Source organism: Hydra vulgaris, chromosome 10, assembly GCF_038396675.1.
Source record: "Hydra vulgaris chromosome 10, alternate assembly HydraT2T_AEP".
Classification (NCBI taxonomy): domain Eukaryota; kingdom Metazoa; phylum Cnidaria; class Hydrozoa; order Anthoathecata; family Hydridae; genus Hydra; species Hydra vulgaris.
Genome location: NC_088929.1, coordinates 10,192,830 through 10,215,947, shown reverse-complemented (window position 1 = coordinate 10,215,947; position 23,118 = coordinate 10,192,830). Strand labels below are relative to the sequence as shown.

At 28.5% G+C, this 23,118-nt stretch overlaps 2 protein-coding genes across 5 annotated transcripts in view; one reads left to right on the top strand and one right to left on the bottom strand.

Moving 5' to 3' along the window:
* Nucleotides 1–22,876, bottom strand: part of LOC100208083 (replication factor C subunit 5) — a 52,818-nt gene extending 29,942 nt beyond the window's left edge. Inside the window, exons 1-7 of one of the 4 annotated variants that reach the window (XM_065807232.1) lie at nucleotides 22,827–22,876; nucleotides 13,539–13,594; nucleotides 8,084–8,148; nucleotides 1,617–1,753; nucleotides 1,463–1,542; nucleotides 1,278–1,351; nucleotides 1,031–1,190 (exon numbers count right to left, since the gene is read on the bottom strand). In XM_065807232.1, coding sequence (XP_065663304.1) covers nucleotides 1,031–1,190; nucleotides 1,278–1,351; nucleotides 1,463–1,542; nucleotides 1,617–1,753; nucleotides 8,084–8,148; nucleotides 13,539–13,579 — 557 coding nt within the window. In that variant the 5' untranslated portion in view covers nucleotides 13,580–13,594; nucleotides 22,827–22,876. Of the gene's footprint in view, nucleotides 1–1,030; nucleotides 1,191–1,277; nucleotides 1,352–1,462; nucleotides 1,543–1,616; nucleotides 1,754–8,083; nucleotides 8,149–13,538; nucleotides 13,595–15,672; nucleotides 15,751–15,836; nucleotides 15,864–22,826 lie in introns of those variants that run through there. The other 3 variants (XM_065807229.1, XM_065807231.1, XM_065807230.1) reach the window with 3 other exon arrangements.
* LOC136086129 (general transcription factor II-I repeat domain-containing protein 2B-like) lies at nucleotides 18,743–19,399 on the top strand. The gene has a single exon (XM_065808402.1). The coding sequence runs from the start codon at nucleotides 18,743–18,745 to the stop codon at nucleotides 19,397–19,399; it is 657 nt and encodes a 218-aa protein (XP_065664474.1).
* Nucleotides 22,877–23,118: the final 242 nt, after the last annotated feature.

Below are 23,118 nucleotides of genomic sequence, written 5' to 3'. Positions count from 1 at the left end.
CTTTTCAGATTGTGGGATAAACTTATCACAGGCCACCACATATGCTTCTTATCACAGGCCACCATGTATATTTCTTATTCTGGGCCATTATGCTTTTACAAATTTATCATAACAATCATTGATATTTTTCTTCATTAACTTAAAATAATGTATAACTTAAATCGTCACCTTTTTTATTAATAAAGCTTGAGAGAAAATTTAAAGTTATTAGTATTTATTAAATATTTCCATGTCAAAATGACTATGCTCATGCACATGTTAAAGTGACTATGACCATGCATATGTCAAAGTGTAATGTGCATGGCTGATCTTGATAAAAGGCATATAAATACCAGTAGCTTCATTGTCAGACTTTTGACAAGAACACATTTTATGACAAAAAGCATTCATTTCTAATTTTCATAAAGTTTTTTAAAGCTAAACTCAGACCTATTTTGATCTAAAGCCAACAAATAATCTGTAAAAGTACCATTGTGGTAAATACTTTTTGCAGCTAGAACCGATTTTCTAAGCATCATTCTGCTTGCAAAATTTAGACTTCTATAGACACATCCAATCATTTCTCCACACCTTATTTGTTCAATATCTGGATAACATAATTTGATTGGATTAACATTAAAAGTTATTAGATCTTTTGTGTGAAGATACATATTCCACCAAATGCCCATTAATTTAGTCTTATCCAAAAATTTTAAGATTTGCACACTTTTTTTTTTTAATTTGACATGGAATTTGCGATAAACTATAGTAACTAACTATTTCTTCTGTATTTGTAAAAAATTTGATTTAATATGAAATATTTGAATATAGGTAATTTAATTTTAACAACTTGATTTAACTATATATTATAATATAATGTAATAAATATTTTAACATTTTTTTTATTTCATAAATATTTAATAATAAACATTATATTTATTGTCTTTGTAAACTTATATACGTTTAATTTATATTTGAAACTATTTTTGTAAAAACTATAAATGAAAAAAATTTAATTTAGAGTTTATTTAGTATACAGCATTAAAATTACTTTTCCTCTTGAATAACATGCTTTAATCTTAATGATACTTGATCAGCATCTAGTGGTCCAAATCGAAATCTGGTACATCGAGACTGAATAGCAGGTATTATACCAGTTAAGTAGTTGCAGATCAAACAAAAACGTGTATTCTCTGTGTATTTTTCCATAACTATTAGTGCATAACAAAAAACATACTTAAAATGAACTAAACAATTACAGTAAAATAATTGAAAATTTGATAAAACCACAAACATACTTCTTCGAAGTGCATTTTGGGCATCGTTTGTCATTGCGTCAGCTTCATCAAGTATCACAAGTTTGAATTTAGATCTAAATAAAGCCCCTAATTTTTTTTTTAAATTATGAAAAGTGTAATAAAAATAAATAATAAATGATAAAAAAAAAAAAATCAAAGTTATAAGAAATGATAAAAAGACTTACTTAAATACGGTTCTTGTGCTTGCAAAACCAAGGATTTGCTCTCTAACAATACCAATGCCTCTATCATCTGATGCATTCAACTAAATAGCATAATTAGTGTTTAGTATCTTTACTTAAGAAAGTTAGAATGGAAAATGAATTAAAAGCTATATACTTCTAAAACCATCGAATGAAATTCCTTAGGAGAATATAGTTGTTTAGCAACTGCTAAAATGGTTGATGTTTTTCCAGTTCCTGGTGGACCATAAAACAGCAAATGTGGAAGTTTTCCTTCTGATATGAACTTTTGAACTTCAAATAGTAAAAAAATATTTTAAATTCATTTTTAAAAATTATACAAAAAACTAATCAAAACGATTTAAAAAATTGAATATAAAAAATTATATATACTTTTTTATCTGTTATTTAATCTGTTTCTTTAAGAACAATCTTAAAAAACAGATTAAATTAAGAACAAAAAAGAATGCCTTCATACGGCATAATAATGCTTTTATAAATTTTCCTTATGGCAGGCACCAGCACAGGGGCACCACTGCTCTGTCCAAAGTTTCTATTTAGCACAAAATAAGTAATTATCTTTATTAATAAGACAAATTTTTTAAATTTTTTCTTTAAAACCATATTTAATAAAATTAATACATGTTTCGACATAAGCCATCTTCAGTTAAAATGATATTTAAAATTTATACTATATTGCAAAAAAAAAAGGTTATATATGTACAAAATAAAGCATCATAAAAGACAATAAAATCAATGTAAACTACAATTATAAAACCTTTAACAAATTTAACAAGATCCGGCAATTCAGGCTTGGACAGGAATGGTGTGTGATCGCATGCTGTAACTGACCATGCTTATAATATTTTTTCTTTACAATTTGACCACGACAGTTTTGATCTTTAACAATTTAAGTCATAAAAAATAATTGTTACGTTATAAATAACTTAATTGTTGATCTATTCTTAAGTTTTTATTTTACAAGAAGGCTTTAAATAAAATAAAAAAGTAATTATAGTAATTGTTTAAAATATTTTGTGTTAATTAACAAATGTTATATTTAAATTTTTTTTATGTAGGCATGTTTTATGATAAATTTAAATATAATAATTTGTTTGAAACTATTTTTCCATGTCTTTCTAAAACTCTTTTAAAAGATAATCTTTTAAGTTTTAAATAAAGTTGAATTAAATCTTCCATTGCAATGGGATGATTTAACTGCTTTTTTTTTTTTGTTTCTATTTTTAGAAAGAATTAATCAAATTTTTTTTAAACTTGACTAACTAATCAGAACATGAAATGATTCAAAATTACTATTTTAAATAGACTACAGTATTTTTTTCAACAATTTTTTTTACAACTTTTTGGAAAAAATAAATGTTTATACAATTTAAAAATAATATATATAACACTTTTTAGTAATTTAAATAAAATTTATTTACTCGTTAAACAATCATTAGAAGTAATTTGTAAAAGAGTTTTGTGTAACCTTAATAAAACGTTTCAAAAGATAAATTTTCAAGTAATTTATTTTAAACATAATCAAAAACGTAACAACAAGTAATTTTCTCTTCAAGTTCGAGTTTTTAGAGTTTTATTTTAGCGCTTATATATTTTCTTTTTTGTAAGGAATTGTTTTCTTGTTTCATTACATTTTTTTTTTATTTTCTTCCTAGTTTAAACTTAGCTAGCTTTTCTTTTTTCAGTGGATGTTTAAAAATCATTTGAAAATCTAAACAGTCGTGGTCAAGTTGTCAAAAAATAAAATTATTTGCGTGGTCAGCAATAGCGCTTGATTGCAAGCCATTACTGTCCATGCCTGCAATTATGATATAATAAAAAGATAGCAATAAAAGACTCTCTCTCTCTCTCTCTATATATATATATATATATATACATATATATGTATTATATATATATATATATGTATGTATATATATGTATATGTATGTATATATATATATATAGTGAAAATTATATATATATATATATATATATATATATATATATATATATATATATATATATATATATATATATATATATATATATATATATTTAAATAACTTTAAAAAGTATTCTACACAATAGAGTGCTCAATGTTCTTAAAAGAACAGAGCAATTATATTAGTAGTAGAAAATCACTTAACAAAAATTTTTTCCATTTAACACTGTGTTTCATCAACAAAGATTCATCAGAAATGCATTTCTGATGAATCTTTGTTGATGAAACACAGTGTTAAATGGAAAAATTTTTGTTAAGTGATTTTCTACTACTAATATATATATATATATATATATATATATATATATATATATATATATATATATATATACATATATATATATATATATATATATATATATATATATATATATATATATATATATATATAGATCTATAGTTTGTTGTCTTTGGGAAGAGCGGAAGGAAAAAAGTGATTCTTACGCCAACATATACATCACTTTTAATTACTTTTGACTTTTGTCCAACATTTGCATGTTGGACGAAAGTAAAAACCATTAATTTAATTACAAATAAATCGTTTTTAAAAAAACCACAAAAACGCAAATTTAATTGACCAGAATGTTTTAAAAACATTCTGAATGTTTTTAACAATATAAACAATGTTTTTATTTTTATTTTTTTAATAAAATTTTTTTATTTTTAATTTTTTTAATAAAATGTTTTTATTTTTATTTTTTTTTACTGTAAATCATGTGCAGAGTGTTGCTACATCGACTATCTTATAGCCTGTCTCACAAGGGAGTGCTGCTACATCGACTGACAAATAGTCTGACCCGCAAGGGAGTGCTGCTACATCTACTATCTTTTAGCCTGACCCGCAAGGGAGTGTTGCTACATCGACTGAGGGTTTGGTTGGGGCAGGCAGTCTCTCAATTAATAAAAAAAAATAATTCTGGTCTTGCATTTTAATTTTTACTTTTTGTCAACAAAATATGGAAAAAACTTGCGGACAACATCTACGGGTTGTATATATATATATATATATATATATATATATATATATATATATATATATATATATATATATATATATATATATATATATATATATATATATATATATATATATATATATATATATATATAAAATGTTAATTATAGTTACACAGAGTGAGTCAATGATTAATCTGTTTGGTCATATTTGGCTTTTGCTATTTTATATACATACTTTCCTTTAATTTGAGTTCAAATTTATTAGAGGATGAATTTAATATAGAAAAACATTTATTGTCAGCAAGGAGATGTTTAACTATGCAAGTTTTTGTCTTTCTGATAGCGCTCAATCATTTGTGTTTTTAGATGACAAGCTGTCTCTCCAATATAACAAGAATTATATTTTGGGCAAACAAATTTATAGACAACAAATGATTTGAACTTTATTTGAATCAGATCTTTAGGTGAAAATAGGTTAGAAATTTTAATGAAGTGAAAATAACTTTATGGAGACAGATTTACAATGTCTTTTAAATAATCACTTTATAATAATTTTTCTTAATTTCTTTTGGTGAAGTCTGATAATTTTCCAATGTAGGAAAGTTTGAAATATTTTATTAATAGTTGATCTTTTGATTTAGCTTGATTAGTATTAGAGATTTTTTCCATATAAAAGTTCAAAACTCTTATTATTTTTTAAAAAAAATGGAGGACAACTCTAACACAAAATCCCCAATTTTATTGTGGCTCAAGGAAAAAAGAGTTCATCAATTTTGGATGGTAATTTTGTTAGTCCTAGGCTTTATGAGATTTTACTGCATAAAAAAAAAAGGGTAAACTCTAAAAAATGTAACTTAAACACAGCATTGATATTTAATTATTAAAATATTGTTAAAAGTTAAATTTTGTCATTAACATCAATAAACATCACAGAAACAAATTGTATAAAAAGATAATTTTTATATATACCAAAATAAAAGTTTTCCATAAGTTTGCCTCAACCTTATGGAAACCCATCCAAACCACACAAGCATTGAAACATTTTTTAAGTTCTTTACTTCCAACAAGGCTGCAAGCAACCACTATTAGTGTTGAAAGTTACTCGAAGAGAAAAGATGAAGTTTATAAAGCAAGATAACAATTATCAGGCGACTTAAAAGATTGCAAACTATATGAATCAGGAAAACAAGAAGGAACCGAATTCCAAAGAGCTGATGTTTCAGGAAAAAAACTAGACGAATAAGAATTTTTGGAGCACTTAGGAACAGTCACAGTAAAAAGATGAGACTTAATTAAATGACAAGCAACATGAGAATGAATTTTATCAGATGGCACAAGAGACGCTAACTCTTTAGAGCAACACCCATTATAGCATTTATAGAAAAGAGAAAGAGAAGCAACATTACAACGATGTGACAATAGTTGAAGTTTGGCTGCAAGAACAGGTCCAGCTATGTTTACAATGCGTTTTTTCACCTTATTTAAACAAGAAAGGATATCATTCCAAGATCCGCTTCAGAAATGGCAACAGTATTCCATACAAGGACAGATTTGAGATTTATAGAGATAAAGAATAGAATCCAGAGTAAGTAAGTGGCAAGCTTGATAAAGAGATGCAACCTTAGCAGATGCTAATTTAACAATCGATTTGATATATGGTTTCCAAGAAAAATTTGAAGTAAGAGTTAATCCTAGAAGACGAAGGGTAGATGACTCATCAAGTACATTACAATTCATAAATATAGGAAGATCTAGATTATTGCGATAATGATTAGTTGAAAAAAATTGAGTTTTATCAGATTTAAAGTTCATCAGCTACTGAGAGCCCCATGCTGTAGCAGAAGTAAAATCTTTTTCAAGCTTAAATGCCCCCTCCAAGCAATAAGAGAGTGTTGGCTTCTTATCAGGATAAGAACAAATGGTAGTATAATCAGCAAACAATACCACCTTAGATGTAAGAATTTCTGGAAGATTGTTAATGTAAATTAAAAAAGTTTAGGGCCAAGGATAGAACCATGTGAAACTCTTGAAGTTACAGGAAATGAAGAAGAATGCTGTCCATTGAGGACAACTTTAAAACTACAATTGGTATGAAAGGATTCAATAATCCTAAAGATGTTACCTGATACACTGTAAGAAGAGAGCGTATGGAGAAGACCATCATGCCAAACATTATCAAAGGCTTTAGAAATGTCGAGAACGATAGCCTTAACCTCTCCACATTTATCTAATGCACAACAAAACCCATCAGTTATTACTGTTAACAAATCAGCAGTAGAACGAGACGATGGGAACCCATATTGATATCAGAAAGTAATTTATTATATTCAAGATTCAAGATCAAGTGTTAATTGAAAACTCAAAAACCTTGTTTATGATAGGAAGAAGACTAATGGGTCAGTAGTTAGACGAGTCAGATCGCTCTCCAGAATTTTTAAAAATAGGGATAAGAGAAGCAGCTTTTCAGCAGGCTGGAAAACAATACTCTGATAAGCACTTGTTAAATAGTTTTGAAAGTATAGACAACAGCTCCGGAGAACACTTCTGCAAGACTATAACAAGTATGTTGTCTGGACTACAAGTTGTAGAAGAGTCTAATCAGGAAATCACTTTAGATACAGAAGCTGGAGTGATACAAACATCAAGCAGCGGAACAACCTGTTTGTCAGCTATATCAGGTAGAACACAACTATTGGAATCAAGAGATATTGATGAAAAATCTTAACAAACAATTCAGCTTTGTCTTTAGGTGAGGTGATGAAATCTGAACGATATAAAAGAGGTGAAATGACAGATTTGCCTTGTTATAGATACGGTTAAAGATTCTCTAGAAGTTACTAGAGCCTAACTTTTGAGGTGATATACAAGATTTTGTGACCTGAGAATAGCGGGCTCTGGTGTTTAACAAAACCTTTTTACAATAGTTTCTAGAAATAGTAAACAGATGTCTGTTTTCTAGAGAATTGTTTTGCTGATAGATATGAAAGTAATGGTTACAATTGGAAATTGTAGCAGCACAATAAGAGAAAAACCATGAAGAAGAGTGAGGCTTAAATTGGAATTGTCAAGAGGCAATAAAAGATTCCATGCCAGCCTGAATAAAAAATGTTACATAAAAAGCACATTTATCAGCAGGAAGATGAAAGATTTCAATCTGATGGCCATCATGGAGAAAATCATGGAAAGAATCCCAGTCAGCTTCAAGGTAGTTGTAAGAGGTACAATGATAGGGGATTCTGATGATGAGGAAGAATGAGATAATAGTTTTAGAGAGATCAAACCATGATCAGAAGCACCTAAGGGTGAATGTGGAGAAACTGATCACTGACTAGGATCAGACATTAAACATTAAAAATTCTTATCATTTATCACACTCAGCTTTGTTTTATGAACAATGATTAACATTTATTTATTTTATAATAAAAATATTTATTATAAAAGTATTTAAGTTATTTTAATGATAAATATAAAAATAAAAAGAGAAAACAATACCATTCTCTACAAACAAAAAAAATATTTCAACTTTCAATACACATTAGTAATAAATGGGGCAATTAAGATATAAATAAAGAATATCAAAATAAACATCTTCAATTAACTTTCATAAAAAATACATAAGATCTATAACAAATACAAACAAAAAAACAATATATATTTATTACTTGTGTCAATGATGTCCTTGTGTGAAATTAGATCATCAAGGCAAGCTGGTCTATATTTTTCAACCCTTAAAATTATTTAAAAAAATATATTATCATACAAAATTTAAAAAAGCAAAAAATGCTAAAAAAAATTTATTTTAGAGCATATGAGACATGTCAAAACTCAATTATTTGTCTAAATTTGTTTATTTGATTATAAGTCTAAATTTGATTTGGATTTAAATTTGTAATAGTTATCAAAATCACTTTTACTGTATTTATCAAGCAAAAAAAACAAAAAAACACACTAATATTCACTAATATTTTCAATACTATAATAATTAAATATATATGATTCAAATTTTTCCTTATTATTATAAATAATAAAAGTGTAAAGTGATTAGGAAGAAAAATTCTAATTTATCTAACAATTAATAATTACCAAAATAAAAATAAAACTATTGCAAGAATTCCAATTAGCCAAGCCATTAAAAAAGAAGTAATTAAGTATTGGAAATTTATTGGAAATAAATTGTTTTGTCATTTACAGGCTGACATTCAAAAATAATATCATACTCCCAGGACTGGTGCAAGAGTATTTGGCACCCTAGTCAGACCTGTCTCACTGCGCTCCCCCTCCCCCCTAAATTAATTTTCACAAAGAATTGGTAAAGTTATATAAATACATTATGTACTTTTATTCTGAAGAATATATACATGCATAATCATATATAAGTGTATATTTGTGTAAAGCTTTATACATTAATAATATAATTTCAAAATAAGGAGTGTGATTTATTTTCATTTTTTATTTTAATTGGAATAATCTAATTGGAATTCTTTGATATATGGTTTCCAAGAAAGATTGGAGTTAATAGAGCAAGATAATGATTGACAGACAACTTAAAAGATTGCAGATTATATGAATCAGGAAAGCAAGATGAAGAAAGAGAATTCCAAAGAATTTATGTTCCAGGAAAAAAAACTAGACAAATAAGAACTTTTGGAGCACCTTTTGGAGTAAAAAGATGAGACTTAATTGAATGACAAGTAATATGAGAATGAATTTAGTAGATGACACAAGAGGCACTCTTGTGCCATCACAACTTTTTAGAGCAGTGGCCATTATAGTATTTATAGAAAAGAGAAAGAGAAGCTACACTACAATGATGTGATAATGGTTGAAGGTTGGATGCAAGAGCAGGTTCAAATATGTTTACAATGCATTTTTGCACCTTGTCTAAAAGAGAAAGGGCATAATTGGAAGATCCACATCAGATATCGCAACAGTAGTCCATACAAAGATGGATTTGAGATTTAGAGATAAGAAATAGAATCCTGAGTAAGATAGTGGCAAGTACCATAAAGAGATGCAACCTTACCAGATACTAGTTTTGCAATCAATTTGATATATGGTTTCCAAAAAAGATCGGAGTTAAGAGTTAGTCCTAGAAGATGAAGGGTAGATGACTCTTCAAGTACATTACCATTCATAAATATAGGAAGATCTATATTATTGGGATAACGATTAGATGAAAAAAATTGAGTTTTATCTAAATTAAAGATATACGAGAAACTTCTTTGTTTTTTTAAGATAATTTGTCACATAATTTTTTTGCCTGAAGCTGTTTGTTAGTTTTGTTGATCTTAAACAACATGTCATAACACAGCCCAAGAAACAACAGACTTAAAACTAGATATGGTATTTCCAATAAACCGTGCATCTACCCATGTTAAATCACCATCAATTAGATTTTCCAATCTTGTTTCAGTCGGTGGTTTAACAAAGAGCTAGAAACATGTTGAGTTAAAACTTCTCAGCGACGAGTTGATGCAGAAAAGACAACATACAAATGTTGCACCAGATCAAAAAAGGTTGCTGCTTCTAAGCAACATTTAACAACATTATTAACAGCCAAATTTAATGCAAGTGTACCGCAAGGAATAAGCAATGTTCTGGATTGATATCTAAAAATTTTCATTGGGCACCCTTTTTTTCCCTTTATATTTCTGCCATTATCATATCCTCAACCACAAGTTTTTAATAGATAAAGACATCTTGCCTAACTGCTTAAAAGTAGTTTCAGCCATACCATATGTTGTTTTCATCAGTTGTATTCTTTAGAGACACAAAATCTCAGAAATGTTCCTTTATAAATGCTATTGCTGCAATGTCATTTCCTGGTGTTGAAATCACATCCACAAAGTGAATGATTATAGTCATTTGTTCAACATAACCAGCATCAAGTGTACAATCTATAATTATTGAAAAGTACTTTTGAGCACCAGATTGAGCACACAATGAATTATTTGTTTTATTGTATTGGATAAAAGATGAATCAATTAATTGTGTATGTCTTTGCCTATGTAATGTACATGTGTTTGATTGTCTTTAATTTTCCGAAGATGCTCATCCACAAACAAAGCTAGAAATTCCACAAATTTTAGAAAGTTTTTGTTACTAGCAGTGTTCAGTTTTACATGATAAAATACGCTAGATGTTTACTGCTTTTTTCATGCCCTGACGAAATTGCGAACATATTTTTCCAATCATATGAACCAATAGAAGAAAGAAATATTGCGGCTATTGTGCTATTAATAAACAGCTTGCAGCTGAAGCAATACACAGAGTCCTTACTTACAGAATATACTGCAGCTAATGTCTGCAATCTTCATCTCCATCGACAATCTGGCAGTTGTTATGGCTTTTTTTTAAATTTTCTTTGCATACTGTCCTTAAGAAAATCAAAGTGATTGACTTATTTTGGTCCACGTTCTCTCAAAAGTTGTCACATTTCATCATCAAATACGAACCAAGTAGCCGGATCACCATAACTAACATATAAATTAGATAATTTATTGATTTCATGCACTTCAGATTTTTGGTGTGTTACGTGTATAACATTATGTAATTCAAACTCTTTTGAATTATATAATGTAAAACACTTTTTTTTTATACTGTCATCTCATTGACTTCCCTGTCTGCTTCAACTAGATTGTTTAACTCAACTGTGCCATTTTTATTTCTCTGTGGTGTACATAGATACTTTAACAATGAACCAGCCTGTATTGTTACGTATTCTTCATTTGCAGCCTATTGTTTATGATAATCTTTTCCTCTCTGTCATCGTGGATTGAAATAACATATACTTTAAAACAACATTAAATTACTTTCAAGGAAGCTTTAAATATGTCAAAATTACTACAACAGAAGTTGAGTAAATGAGTAAAAGTCTCACACTTATCTTATCTAAAACAACATTTTAAAGACAACAAAAAACCTCATAAAGATTTGAATAAAAAGTTATTGTCATCAGTTGTCAATATACACATATACTGATAGAGAGAATAATATATCAATATACTGATACAGAGAATAATATATGATCAAGACTTTATACTAACAGTGAATGTTGAAACTGACAAAAATGAAGGTATTGTTGAACTAATCTTTTAATTAATGAAAGAAGTGTTACTAAAACTTATGTTACAGTATACTGATTTTCTTGTAACTTTATTTCTAAATTGTCAGTATTTTTAATTTTTTTAAATAAATGCCTAAAAGATTTATTTTTTTTCCAAAAATTTAGCTTTTTTAGGTTGTTTGTCAACTTCAGTAGTGCTTAGGACAAAGCACATTAGATTTGTCTTTTTATTTTTTTAATTCACCTCCCAAATCCTTGCTGCAATCAAGGAAACTACTCTTTTTGCTAATAAAACTTTCCAAAAATTTTTTAGAAGAGATATAGAAGTCTCTAGACTTCTATATCTCTTGTAAAATACAAGATTTAATAGGCCTGAAAACAATAAGCCTTAGAGTAATGATAAAAAATACATTTGTTCTTGAGACAGCTATTCAACTATTCTAGGAGAGTAAGGGGAACTGAGCAAAAAACATAAAAAACAAATAAAAGAGCTGATGTAAACAATTTGGGTTGTCTAGAAAACAAGTCAGAGAGTTGACTATTTCTCACCAGGGATGCAGAGTCCCAAAAGGACTCCGGCTTTAGATCTCTACTTTTTCCAAGTCCAGAAGCTCTAAACATGTTTGTTGACTAATTATCTGCTATAATAAAAAAATTCATGGGATTTAATGACTTGAAACTTATTGTTTTTAAGCCCGGAATCCTGAGGTCCTTGCTGCCATTATATTCCGGGCTCAAAAAACGATTGTTCCTCTAACCAAAAAGTCTAAATTTTTTTCTTATTAGTAGTCCATAAACTTATTTATATTTTTAGAGCTCCTGGATACCAAAAACTAGGATTAAGTAATCTTTTTGTGACTTTCAAATCCGGAGTCTATTTTGGGATTCCGCATCCCTGCTTCTCACATATCTATCACGTACCACAAGTCAGAGAGTTAACTATCTGAATAGAAAATTGAAAACAACTAAATTTTTAGCCAAGGTATTACTTTAGTATTAGGTAGGTTATTTGTTCATAGCTTAGACAACTAGTTATGCAATTGCCTCTATGTATATCAAAATAATATGCAACACACAGCCAATGCACGCCTGATTTATAATCATTAAACAATGTTTCAGAGATGTACCCTCATTAGGAGATTACAAAAGCGTCAGTCATTAACAACATTTAATTATCAAACTTCAAAACAGGTGCCAAACAAGACCTAAATGCAGAGAACCAACAGGAGCACCAGAATTATAAAACCTTGCTATGAAACAAGCACTAAACCACTACAGTAACTGTAATCCTGACACAACTATGTATTCAAATCTTGACAAACTAACACTCTTTTTTGATAGCTTAGAAAAAAGTCAATCTTGAATGTGATCTATCTTCTGTGACAGCTCCACAGAGAATCCACAGCGGCTGGTGACGTAGTTCAAACAAAACTCAGTTGTTTACTGCTATTAATAAATGAAACACTCTGAGTTTTCAACTCAGAGTGTTCCAAGTTTCACTCTGCTTAACTCTATTTACATTTAATACCTGGATTTATCTTTCACTACTGACCTGTCATGGTAACCCTATAAGTCTATATATTTAAATAAAATTTATTTGGTTTTTTTTTTTAAGTGACTATTTCTTTGCTTTTTCAAATATTTTAATTTATAAAGATATATATTTTTTTAAAGATGTAATTAATATATCTCATAATTAAAAAAAATACATTTAAGTAAGTTATTCAAAAAAAAAGTAAAAGGATACCTAGAGAAACATTGATTTAACAAAAGTTTAACTGTGACAGTGTAAGATTTACTTTACAGTTTTAGAAAAGTAAAAAAAAAATACTTTGTTTTAAATCTCTATTTATTTTTTTCTGTTTATGGTTAAAATAAATGTATTTTTATAGCCTAGTTTTTAATTATGTCAAAAACCAATTGCTTTAAAAAATCTATTAATTTCAGCTTCTGAATAAGAATCATGGTTTCATCATTAAAACAAGTTTTTAACATAAATAACAAAAAAATTAATTCATAATTTTATTTAATAGTAATAATAAGTAACTTGCCATGGAAGATTTGAATCTTTTTGAAGCTCTGCTACAGGCATAATTATGTGCAAAATCTATATAACAGTGTTAATTAAATAATAGAAATAACAATAGTAACAACAACATTGATAATGCTAAATAATAAATTTACAAAAACAATTAAATATAATACAAAATAATACTTTAAGAAAAAATATTTTGACAAGATATTTTTGTAAAATTCATTGAAAACCTTAAATTTCAGATTGAGAATAAAAACCTGGAATTTCAGGATGATAATAATGATCTGAAATTTTAAGTAACTTGCAATAATAATTTTTTGAAAGTTACTTAAATATAGCAAATGAAAGATTCATTTCCTATATTTATATTTTAAATTTATATCTTTATAATTTTGACTCAAAACAGCAAATTAATTCCACTAAAAATTCTTTAATTAAAATATCTTCCAATTTCTACAATAAAATAAGTAAAATTAACTTACAAAAATTAATTAAGTATAAAAAATAAAAATATAAAAAATAAAAATATATAAAAAATGAGAAACTCAATAGTTTAAACAAATTTAAGAATACAACAAAAAATAAATTTAATATTTATGTAGCCTTATAGCAAAGAAGTATTCATTTCTGCGTTAATTCAACAAACATCATGCAAATCTCAGTATATTCAACCAGTACTCATTCAAAAACTTTAAAGCATTTGCTCAAAGCACTCTGTTAATTGAATTAGTGATATAAAAAATGATTGCTGACCTGTTACCAAATATTTTCAATTAAATTAAGATCAAAAAATGAAAAGATTTTTTGATAGTGTCAACTGTGTGAGTTGAAATGCCATTTTGTTGAAAGATAAATTGTTTACTTTTCTGTACAACTAACACTTGGTGAAATTAAAGAAGTTTCAAATGGTTTTTTACAAAACTGATCAATTCACCCTTCAAACAGCTACCAAAAAATATATCAATATGGGCAGTTAAAAATTTAAGCTAGCTTTATTTAGATAGGTCTGGAATTCTCTATGCTTTTCTGAACCTATTAATATTGTAGCAAATAATTTGTTTCTCTATATGTAGCATGCTAATGTAGTAAATTCCCAATTTTGATTTTTAAATGCTACATCTAAAGCATCCAACAATATTGAAAAGGTATTTCAGTGTTTGAGTTAGCCAAATAATAATATTTAGAAGAATTTTATATCTTCCTGAAGTTATAATGTTGATTTTTCCATTAACATATTATTTAGATGTTGCGAAGAGACAATAAAATTTTTGTGATTAGCCTAAATGATGTGGCATGAATTTAATTATGAAGAAAAGATTCAACAATAAGATATCCAGTGACAATCATATAATTCCTGTTTATAACCACTAATGAAACAAAATATCTTGTAAAGATAATAGTCTCTCATCCATCAATCATTGTAAGATTTATCATCATGAGATTTCTGTCTCACTACTAGGGACTCTTATTATTACTTCCTAAATGTCTCTGAAGTAACGAAACTTGAATGTAACAATCATATTGGAAAAACTTATTATAAAAAATGGCCAGTTTGAAGAATGTTAGCTAAAACTAAATAACTGTTCATAAATTGTAACACTACTTGAAGTGCAAAATAATAAAAGAATAATTATATTGTAACAAACAATGTTATGTACTCAAAAATTCTGGTCATAACTGTTGTCAGAACAATAATGTAGTGTAGTCAAAAATAAGAAATAATTTGCTGTTATCATAGGACACCTATCTCCCACATTAGCCATTACTTTAAAAATTTGTTTTGTATACAAAATATTATTTTATCTTGAATGAGTGTTTATGCCAAATTAACTTTAAAATTACTTCAGTTTATGGAGACATTCAAAACAACTATACTACTTATTAGTAATATAAAATTGTGGAATTATTAAATACATTTTATTAAAATTTTTAATAGTTAAACAGGTATTTAATATTATAATTAAATTATAATTTGACATATGACATATGTCAAATGACATATGACATATGTCATAAAATTAAATACATATGATATGTATTTAATTTTAAATAAATACTGATGTTGTAAAGGTTGTACTAAAGTTTGTTATATGTATCTAATATTAATTAAATACACATATCAAATATCACATTATTAAATTATTAAATACATTTTGTACAATTTTACCAGATCTGTTAACGACAAAAATCACATTTCGTTGTCTTAAATGTATAAAAATTCTAATTTCGCGCTGCATTTTGCCGCAAACATTTTTTTTTTTTTCAGTGTTGAATTAGAATCAAATACATATGTCAAATTATAATTATCAAATACCTGTTTAATCATTAAAAATATATAGAAGTATAAAATTTATACTTCCATATTATAAGTATGAAACAATATAAACACGCGTTTATTTTGCGATACTCTAGGCAGAGCAATTAGTACATTCTAAAATTGTATAAAGATGGAGACAGAGCGTATAGTAAACTACTATTCCTTATATGTTACTTTTTTAAATAAATATAATTGCTTAAAAAAAGGTAAACAAAGGGTGTTTTTTTCCATTTCAATTTTATTGTTTGAAGAGTTAATCTTATGTTGATGTAACTTTAAACGATTGAGGGTCTCAAACAAGCATTTATTAATAATTTGCAAAACAATTATTTACATCTTAACTTCAACTTTTTAAATGGCTGTTGATAAACCAACAAGTATATTAGATTTAGTAGTAAGTATCTAGATTTAGTAATCAACATCATATATGATGCTCAACTTGGTCAAATTACTCAAAGTTTTTTTTTACATAAATTATATAACGCGTAAACTTAATTACTTAAGTTAAGTTTTTTAAATGAGTAAGTGTTACTTGAAAAAGTAATTTACTTTTACAAGTAAAAGTTATTTACATTTTTACTTTTACTTGTATATGTAACTTACTTTTAATGGTAAGTTATGTTAAGTAAACTACTTTAAAAAGTAATTTTGGTTATAATTATGTAAAAAATTTACATCGAAATGTAATTTACTTTTTAAATGTAAAAAAATTTAATTACGAAATAAACTTACATAAATATAATATTTAAAAGACATAACACTTACTTTAAAAAGTAAAATAAAACTACATCGTAACAACAAATTATTTTAACGTGTAAAAGTAAGTAATTAGCAAAATCAGCTCACATAAAAGTAATTTGAAAAAAATTGTTATTTACTTTTACAAATAAAAGTAATATTTTTCTTTGAAATTTCATACTTTACTTGGTAAGTAAGTAAAAAGTAAGTTATATTATTTACTTTCTCAAAGAACAGTCACTTCATGTTGATTTAACTTAAATTTTGAGATAGGTGGCGTAATCAAATCTATTGCCTGTTTGAGGGCACTTCTGGGTAATACATCAGGTAATACTCTGATGTATGTGGGGAATGTTTGTGGTGGGGAATCGGGAAAGGATTTTTTTTTTCACATATATCATTAAAGGATAGTTCTATTATAATTAGGGGCAAATATAGCCAACACGCGGCTATACTAGTAGTATAGAGACGGGCTCCCTGTCGCATGAGTGCTAATAGGGGCTGCTAAATAATCATTGATTTTTTTTTTTTTTTTGTTTTTGTTTAGCAGATTAGGTTAATGGCCATAATGAAAGTTTGTTGGTGGAAGAAGGGGGAAAGGGGGCATAATTTCTAAGCTATGGGTAATTCATGCATGTGTAAACCTTCCAGCAATTGTGTAAACTTAATAAAAGTACAAGTTGAAATTGTTGTCAGAGCACTGGAGAGAACTCCACTTTTTTAAATCTTTTTTTTTTTTTAATTTTACTTTATCATTCCGGCTTTACTATGATTTTACTTTATCTTGACAGCATTTGTGTAGTCCCGATGAACGTGCATGTTAAACTTGTTTCCTGGGCAAGGCGGTCGTAACCTTACTTTTTTTCTCTAATATTTTATTTTTCTTTAAAGTTGGAGTTTATAACTTTTTAGAAAGAAAGATAACAATAAGACAACAATACTTTAAAACTTGCCAACTAAATGTACAAATGTGCTAACTCAAATGCATATATAATAGTTTTGGGGTAGGGGATACCCCCTCACCCCCCCCCCCATTCGGGACGGCACTGGTCAGCTCAGGTCGATACAGCCACTCCGAAATGAAAATTGTGCGGCCGTGGCGCAAGGGTTAGAACGCTTGCTTTATAAGCAGGAGATCCAGGTTCGAAACGAGCTCTGGATAATTTTCGCGTCACGGTAAGGAAGGAGGCGTGAACTTCCTGGTTAAATGCACTTCCGTGGTGCTCTGTGACAATACCGTTAGGACTTCTTGGGGGACCTATAATAAAAAAAAAAAAATTTTTTTATTTTGTTTTGTTTATTTATTAATAGTTATTCATAAAACTGTTGCCTGGAATGAACTAAATTCAATTAGTCCATTCCAGAAAACAGTTATTCCTTTATTATTCTATTATCTAACAATTATTCGAGTTGGTCATTTCAAGAAATAACTTTTATTTTGGTTACATTGGTTTTTAACAACCACGCTGAATAAAGGAAGCCAAAATACAAAACTTAGAATAAAATTGCAAAATGTAGAGCCATTTCCAACGAAAGGACATTAAACCAGACCAGTAGTCGGGAACCTGCGGCTCTTTTGTTGAAGAAATGTGGCTCTCATATAGATTTATAATATTAAAAATATTAACTTCTTTTTATTTTTACTTTTGTATTTTCTAGAGAAAATTTTTACAAAAATGAATTAAAAAATTGCTTATTCCCCCGCCCCTCTCCCATATATTTATTATTGTTTTCTAGTTTTTCATATATTTTTATGTACTATTCTTTTATGTGTCTATTTTTTTCAATTTTTCAAAAATGAAGGAGAAAACTAATCATTTTTGAAACTTTTTTGCACATATTTTTATGTACTAAATGCATATTTGCCAATTTTTTCAAAAATGAAAAAGAAACATATCGTTGATGCGATGGTGCTTCGAATGCAAAGTACAAAAGCAAAAATATATTTGAACAATTATTCGAGTTTATATTATATATAACAAACTTATTTTAATTATTATTTATTTTGACTTTCAATTATTCAAATATATTTTGTAATTGTAATTTAATTTTAGCTTTTTTTAATATATAAAGACGGTAAGTTAATTATTATTTAAACGGCTGAATTTTTGTCTCTGGCTATTGATGAATCTGTAGATGTCACTGATATATCTCAATGTTGCGTAATGGTCAAATACATAACAGCTTCCGGTGTACAAGAGGAACTTCTTGAATTGTTGCCTATGAAGGGACAAACGAGAGGGGAAAATATTGCAGAATCAGTTTTGAAATGTTTGGAAACAAAAAATATAAACATTGAGCGTATAGTATCCATTGCAACTGATGAAGCACCTTCTATGATTGCAAAAAACAAAGGCGTTATCAAACTATTTTCCAGTCATGTTTCTCATGAAATTATTTCATTTCATTGTATCTTACATAAGGAAGCTTTGGTTGCAAAATCTTTAGGACCAACATCACAGCTGAAAAATGTAATGGAAATCATTGTGCCCATAGTAAATTTCATTCGAACAAAATTGTTAAATCACAGAATCTTTACAGCATTGTTAGAAAAAATGGATTTTATACATAAAGAACTAGTTACATTCACAGCTGTACGTTGGTTGTCAAGAGAAAAAACTTTAAAACGATTTTCTGAATGCTTAAGTGAAATAACAAAATTTTTAGCTGTTAAAAATTTTAATGAAGAACATTGCAAACTATTAAAGAATCCTTTTTTTTTTTTTTTTAAACAACTTCGCTTCCAACAAGGCTGCAAGCAACCACTAATTAATGTTGGAAGTTACTGGAATAAAAAAGATGAAGATTGTAGAGCAAGATAACGATTGACGGACGACTTAAAGGATTGCAAATTATATGAATCAGGAAAGCATGATGAAGGAAGCGAATTCCAAAGAATTGTTGTTCGAGGAAAAAAATTAGACGAATAAGCGTTTTTGGAGCACTTAGACACAGTCACAGAAAAAGAATGAGACTTAATTGAATGACGAGTAACACGAGAATAAATTTTAGTAGATGGCACAAGAGACACTAGCCCTTTAGATCAGTGCCCATTATAGTATTTGTAGAAAAGAGAAAGAGAAGCAACATTACGACGATGTGATAATGGTTGGAGGTTGGCTGCAAGAGCAGGTCCAACTATGTTTACAACGCGTTTTTGCACCTTGTCTAAAAGAGAAAGGGCATCATTAGAAGATCCGCCCCAGATATGGCAACAGTATTCCATACAAAGCCGGATTTGAGATTTATAGAGATAGAGAATAGAATCCGAAGTAAGAAAGTGACGAGCTCGATAAAGAGATACAACCTTAGCAGATGCTAATTTTGCAACTAATTTGATATATGGTTTCCAAGAAAGATTGGAAGTAAGAGTTAATCCTAGAAGATGAAGAGTAGATACTACTCTAGATAGTACTCATCGAGTACATCATCGTTCATAAATATACATTGGCTGAAAAAAATTGAGTTTTATCTGTATTGAAGTTCACCAGCCACTGTGAGCCCCATGCTGTAGCAGAAGTGAGATCCTTTTCAAGCTCAAGCGCCCCTTCCAAGCAATCAGAGAGTGTTGGTTTCTTATCACGACAAGAATAAATGGTAGTATCATCAGCAAACAATGCCATCTTAGATGTGAGAATATCTGGAAGATCGTTAGTGTAAATTAAAAAGAGTATAGGGCCAAGGATAGAACCTTGAGGAACCCCTGAAGTTACAGAATAAGAAGAAAAGGCCTTAACCTCTCCACTTTTATCTAATGCACGATAAAACCTATCAGTTATTACTGTTAGCAAATCAGCTGTAGAACGAGAAGATCGAAATCCATATTGATGGTCAGAAAGTAAGTTATTAGATCCAAGATTTTAAGTGAACTTAACAAGAGATTAAGTGTTTGTTAATTAAAGATTCAAAAACCTTGCTTATGATAGGAAGAAGACTAATGGGACGGTAGCTACCGTCCCACTAGGCAACAAAAAAATATATTTTTTTTGTATCTCAAGCAATTTTATTCGACAATGAAACGAAACGACAACGAAAATTTTTTATTAGCTCTAGTTTCTGAGATATACAATAGCAATAAATTTTTATTTCAGTTAATTTCCAACAGAGCAATATGACATATAATTTACATATTATAATAATATTTCAAGTACATTTGTTTTTTTTTTATAACAGATATATTCTAATAGTTTTAAACAAAGAAATCATGATCATCAAGTTAATAGGGTTAAAGATGATTATGGGGTATCGTCACAAAATCGTGATCTTTTTGCTTTCCTTTTGTAAACTAGTTCTGGAGCATCCCTACACACAAACCAACAGTAATCTGCAAGCATGGCCTCATTCCAACGACCCTGATATCTTTTTTCCATTACAGAAATAACTTGGTGAAACCTTTCCCCATGTTCATCACTAACAGCTCCACAATTGGGGGGGAAGAAGTCTAGATGTGAGTGGAGGAAATGAATCTTGAGGGACATGTTACATCCAAGTTGATGATATTTTTGCAGAAGTACTGCTACCAATTGAATGTAGTTATAATCTCGTTTGTTGCCTAAAAATCCACTAATCACTCCCTTAAGAGCTTCCCAAGTTTCCTTTTTGGGCCCCTTCAAAACTTCATCAAATGTAGGATCCTTCATAAGATGACGTATTTGTGGCCCAACAAAAATACCTTCTTTAACTTTTGCATCACTTATTTTCGGAAACTTATTTCTTAAATAATTAAAAACCTGTCCTTCTTTGTTCAAACCTTTGACGAAATTTTTCATCAAACCCAACTTAATATGTAATGGTGGAAGAAGAACATCTTTTGGATCGACAAGTGGTTCAGCAATAATATTTTTTTCATCTGTGTTGAGATTTCTTGCAGGCCAGTCTTCTTTTATATAATGTGAACTTCTGTCTCTACTGTCCCACATACACAAAAAGCAGCAGTATTTAGTATACCCTAATTGCATTCCTAAAAGTATAGCAATGACTTTTAGATCACCACAAATTTTCCATTTGTGTTTATTGTAATTAATTGAGTTGAGGAGAACTTTCATGTTTATATAAGTCTCTTTCATGTGAACTGCATGGCCAATAGGAACAGAAGGAAGACGGTTTCCATTGTGCAGTAATACAGCTTTCAAGCTTAGCTTAGATGAGTCTATGAATAATCTCCATTCAATTGGATCATAGTTCAAATTAAGACAATGCATTAATCCAAAAACATCAATGCAAACAACAAGATTATTTTTTTTCTCAAAAAAAGAAAAGAGATTCTGCTGCCGTTTTCTGTAATGTGAAACCTTGACATCAAGTTGGAGAAGATTCCACTGCTTTAGTCTTGACCCTAGAAGTTCTGCCTTTTCCTGTGACAAGTCCAGATCTCGAACAAGATCACTTAATTCTGCTTGACTCAATCTGTGTGGCACAACATCTGTTAATACAAAATCAGGATCATTTGATGTGGAAGGCTTGTTTTCTTCTATTTCTACTTCATTTTCTGCTTCTAACTCACAACTTTGTGGTGGAGTAGGAACTGGTAAATTATCTGAATGTGGAATAGGTCGAATGGCAGATGGAAGATTCGTATATTTAACTGTTCCTACTTTTTTCATTGACAAACCTGCTTTAATGGGTGGGGTCAAGCAGAAATAGCAGTCATCTGTATGGTTTTTAGGCTTTCTCCATACCATTGGAACAGCAAAAGCCAAAGATCTTTTTTTATTTTTCAACCATTCTCGTAGTGTAACCGAACAAGAGCTACAGCATATATGTGGAGCCCATGACTTATCCTGGTCCTCTACCTTCATATTGAAATAATGCTGGTAAGCAGTCTGCACAAGAGGTGTCATAGTTCTTTTCTGTGAAGAAAATGTTATTTTACCACAAATGTAACAAAAATTGTCCACTAAATTTACACATTTCCTTGGCATGTTGATTTGTGAAATTTTACACTAGTAAATAAAAAAATAAAAACTAAGAATAGATTAGACCAGAAACTTTAGCAAACACACATAACTAGTATCACAAGTTTTAAACATGAACAAAACATTTTGGATAGTCAAAAACAAAAATTTTTTTTTAAAAAAATGAAAATTTCTACCCTTGCAATGGTTGAATAAGCGATCGCGATTTACAAAATCTGGAAATATATCTGGTCTTTAAAATTTTAGTTTATGCAAGCCGTTTTGTTTTTAAGGAGCAAATTATTGTTAGCGAAAAAGTTATAAAAAACAAAATAAAACAAAACAATAAACTTACGATTACAAATGCAATAACACTCCAGTCACTAACTGCATTATATAAGTAATAAAACTATAATAGTATTATTATTTTTATAAAGCACTTATAACTTTTAAAGTTCATTCATTGCTCAAACAACATTAGTAATTCCAAACTTTAATCAAAGTAAAAAAACATCTGAAAAAATGAAGTGGATAATCAAATATTATTAAAAACTTCATGAACTCCTACAATACACTTAAACAACTTTATAAGAACATGTTTTATAAAAGGGTTTAGCATTATGAAACGTTACGAACAGTCCGAAAAA

Excerpts from the sequence above, each read along its gene's own strand:
- LOC136086129 (XM_065808402.1), top strand. The coding sequence starts at position 18,743 with ATGGTCAAATACATAACAGCTTCCGGTGTACAAGAGGAACTTCTTGAA.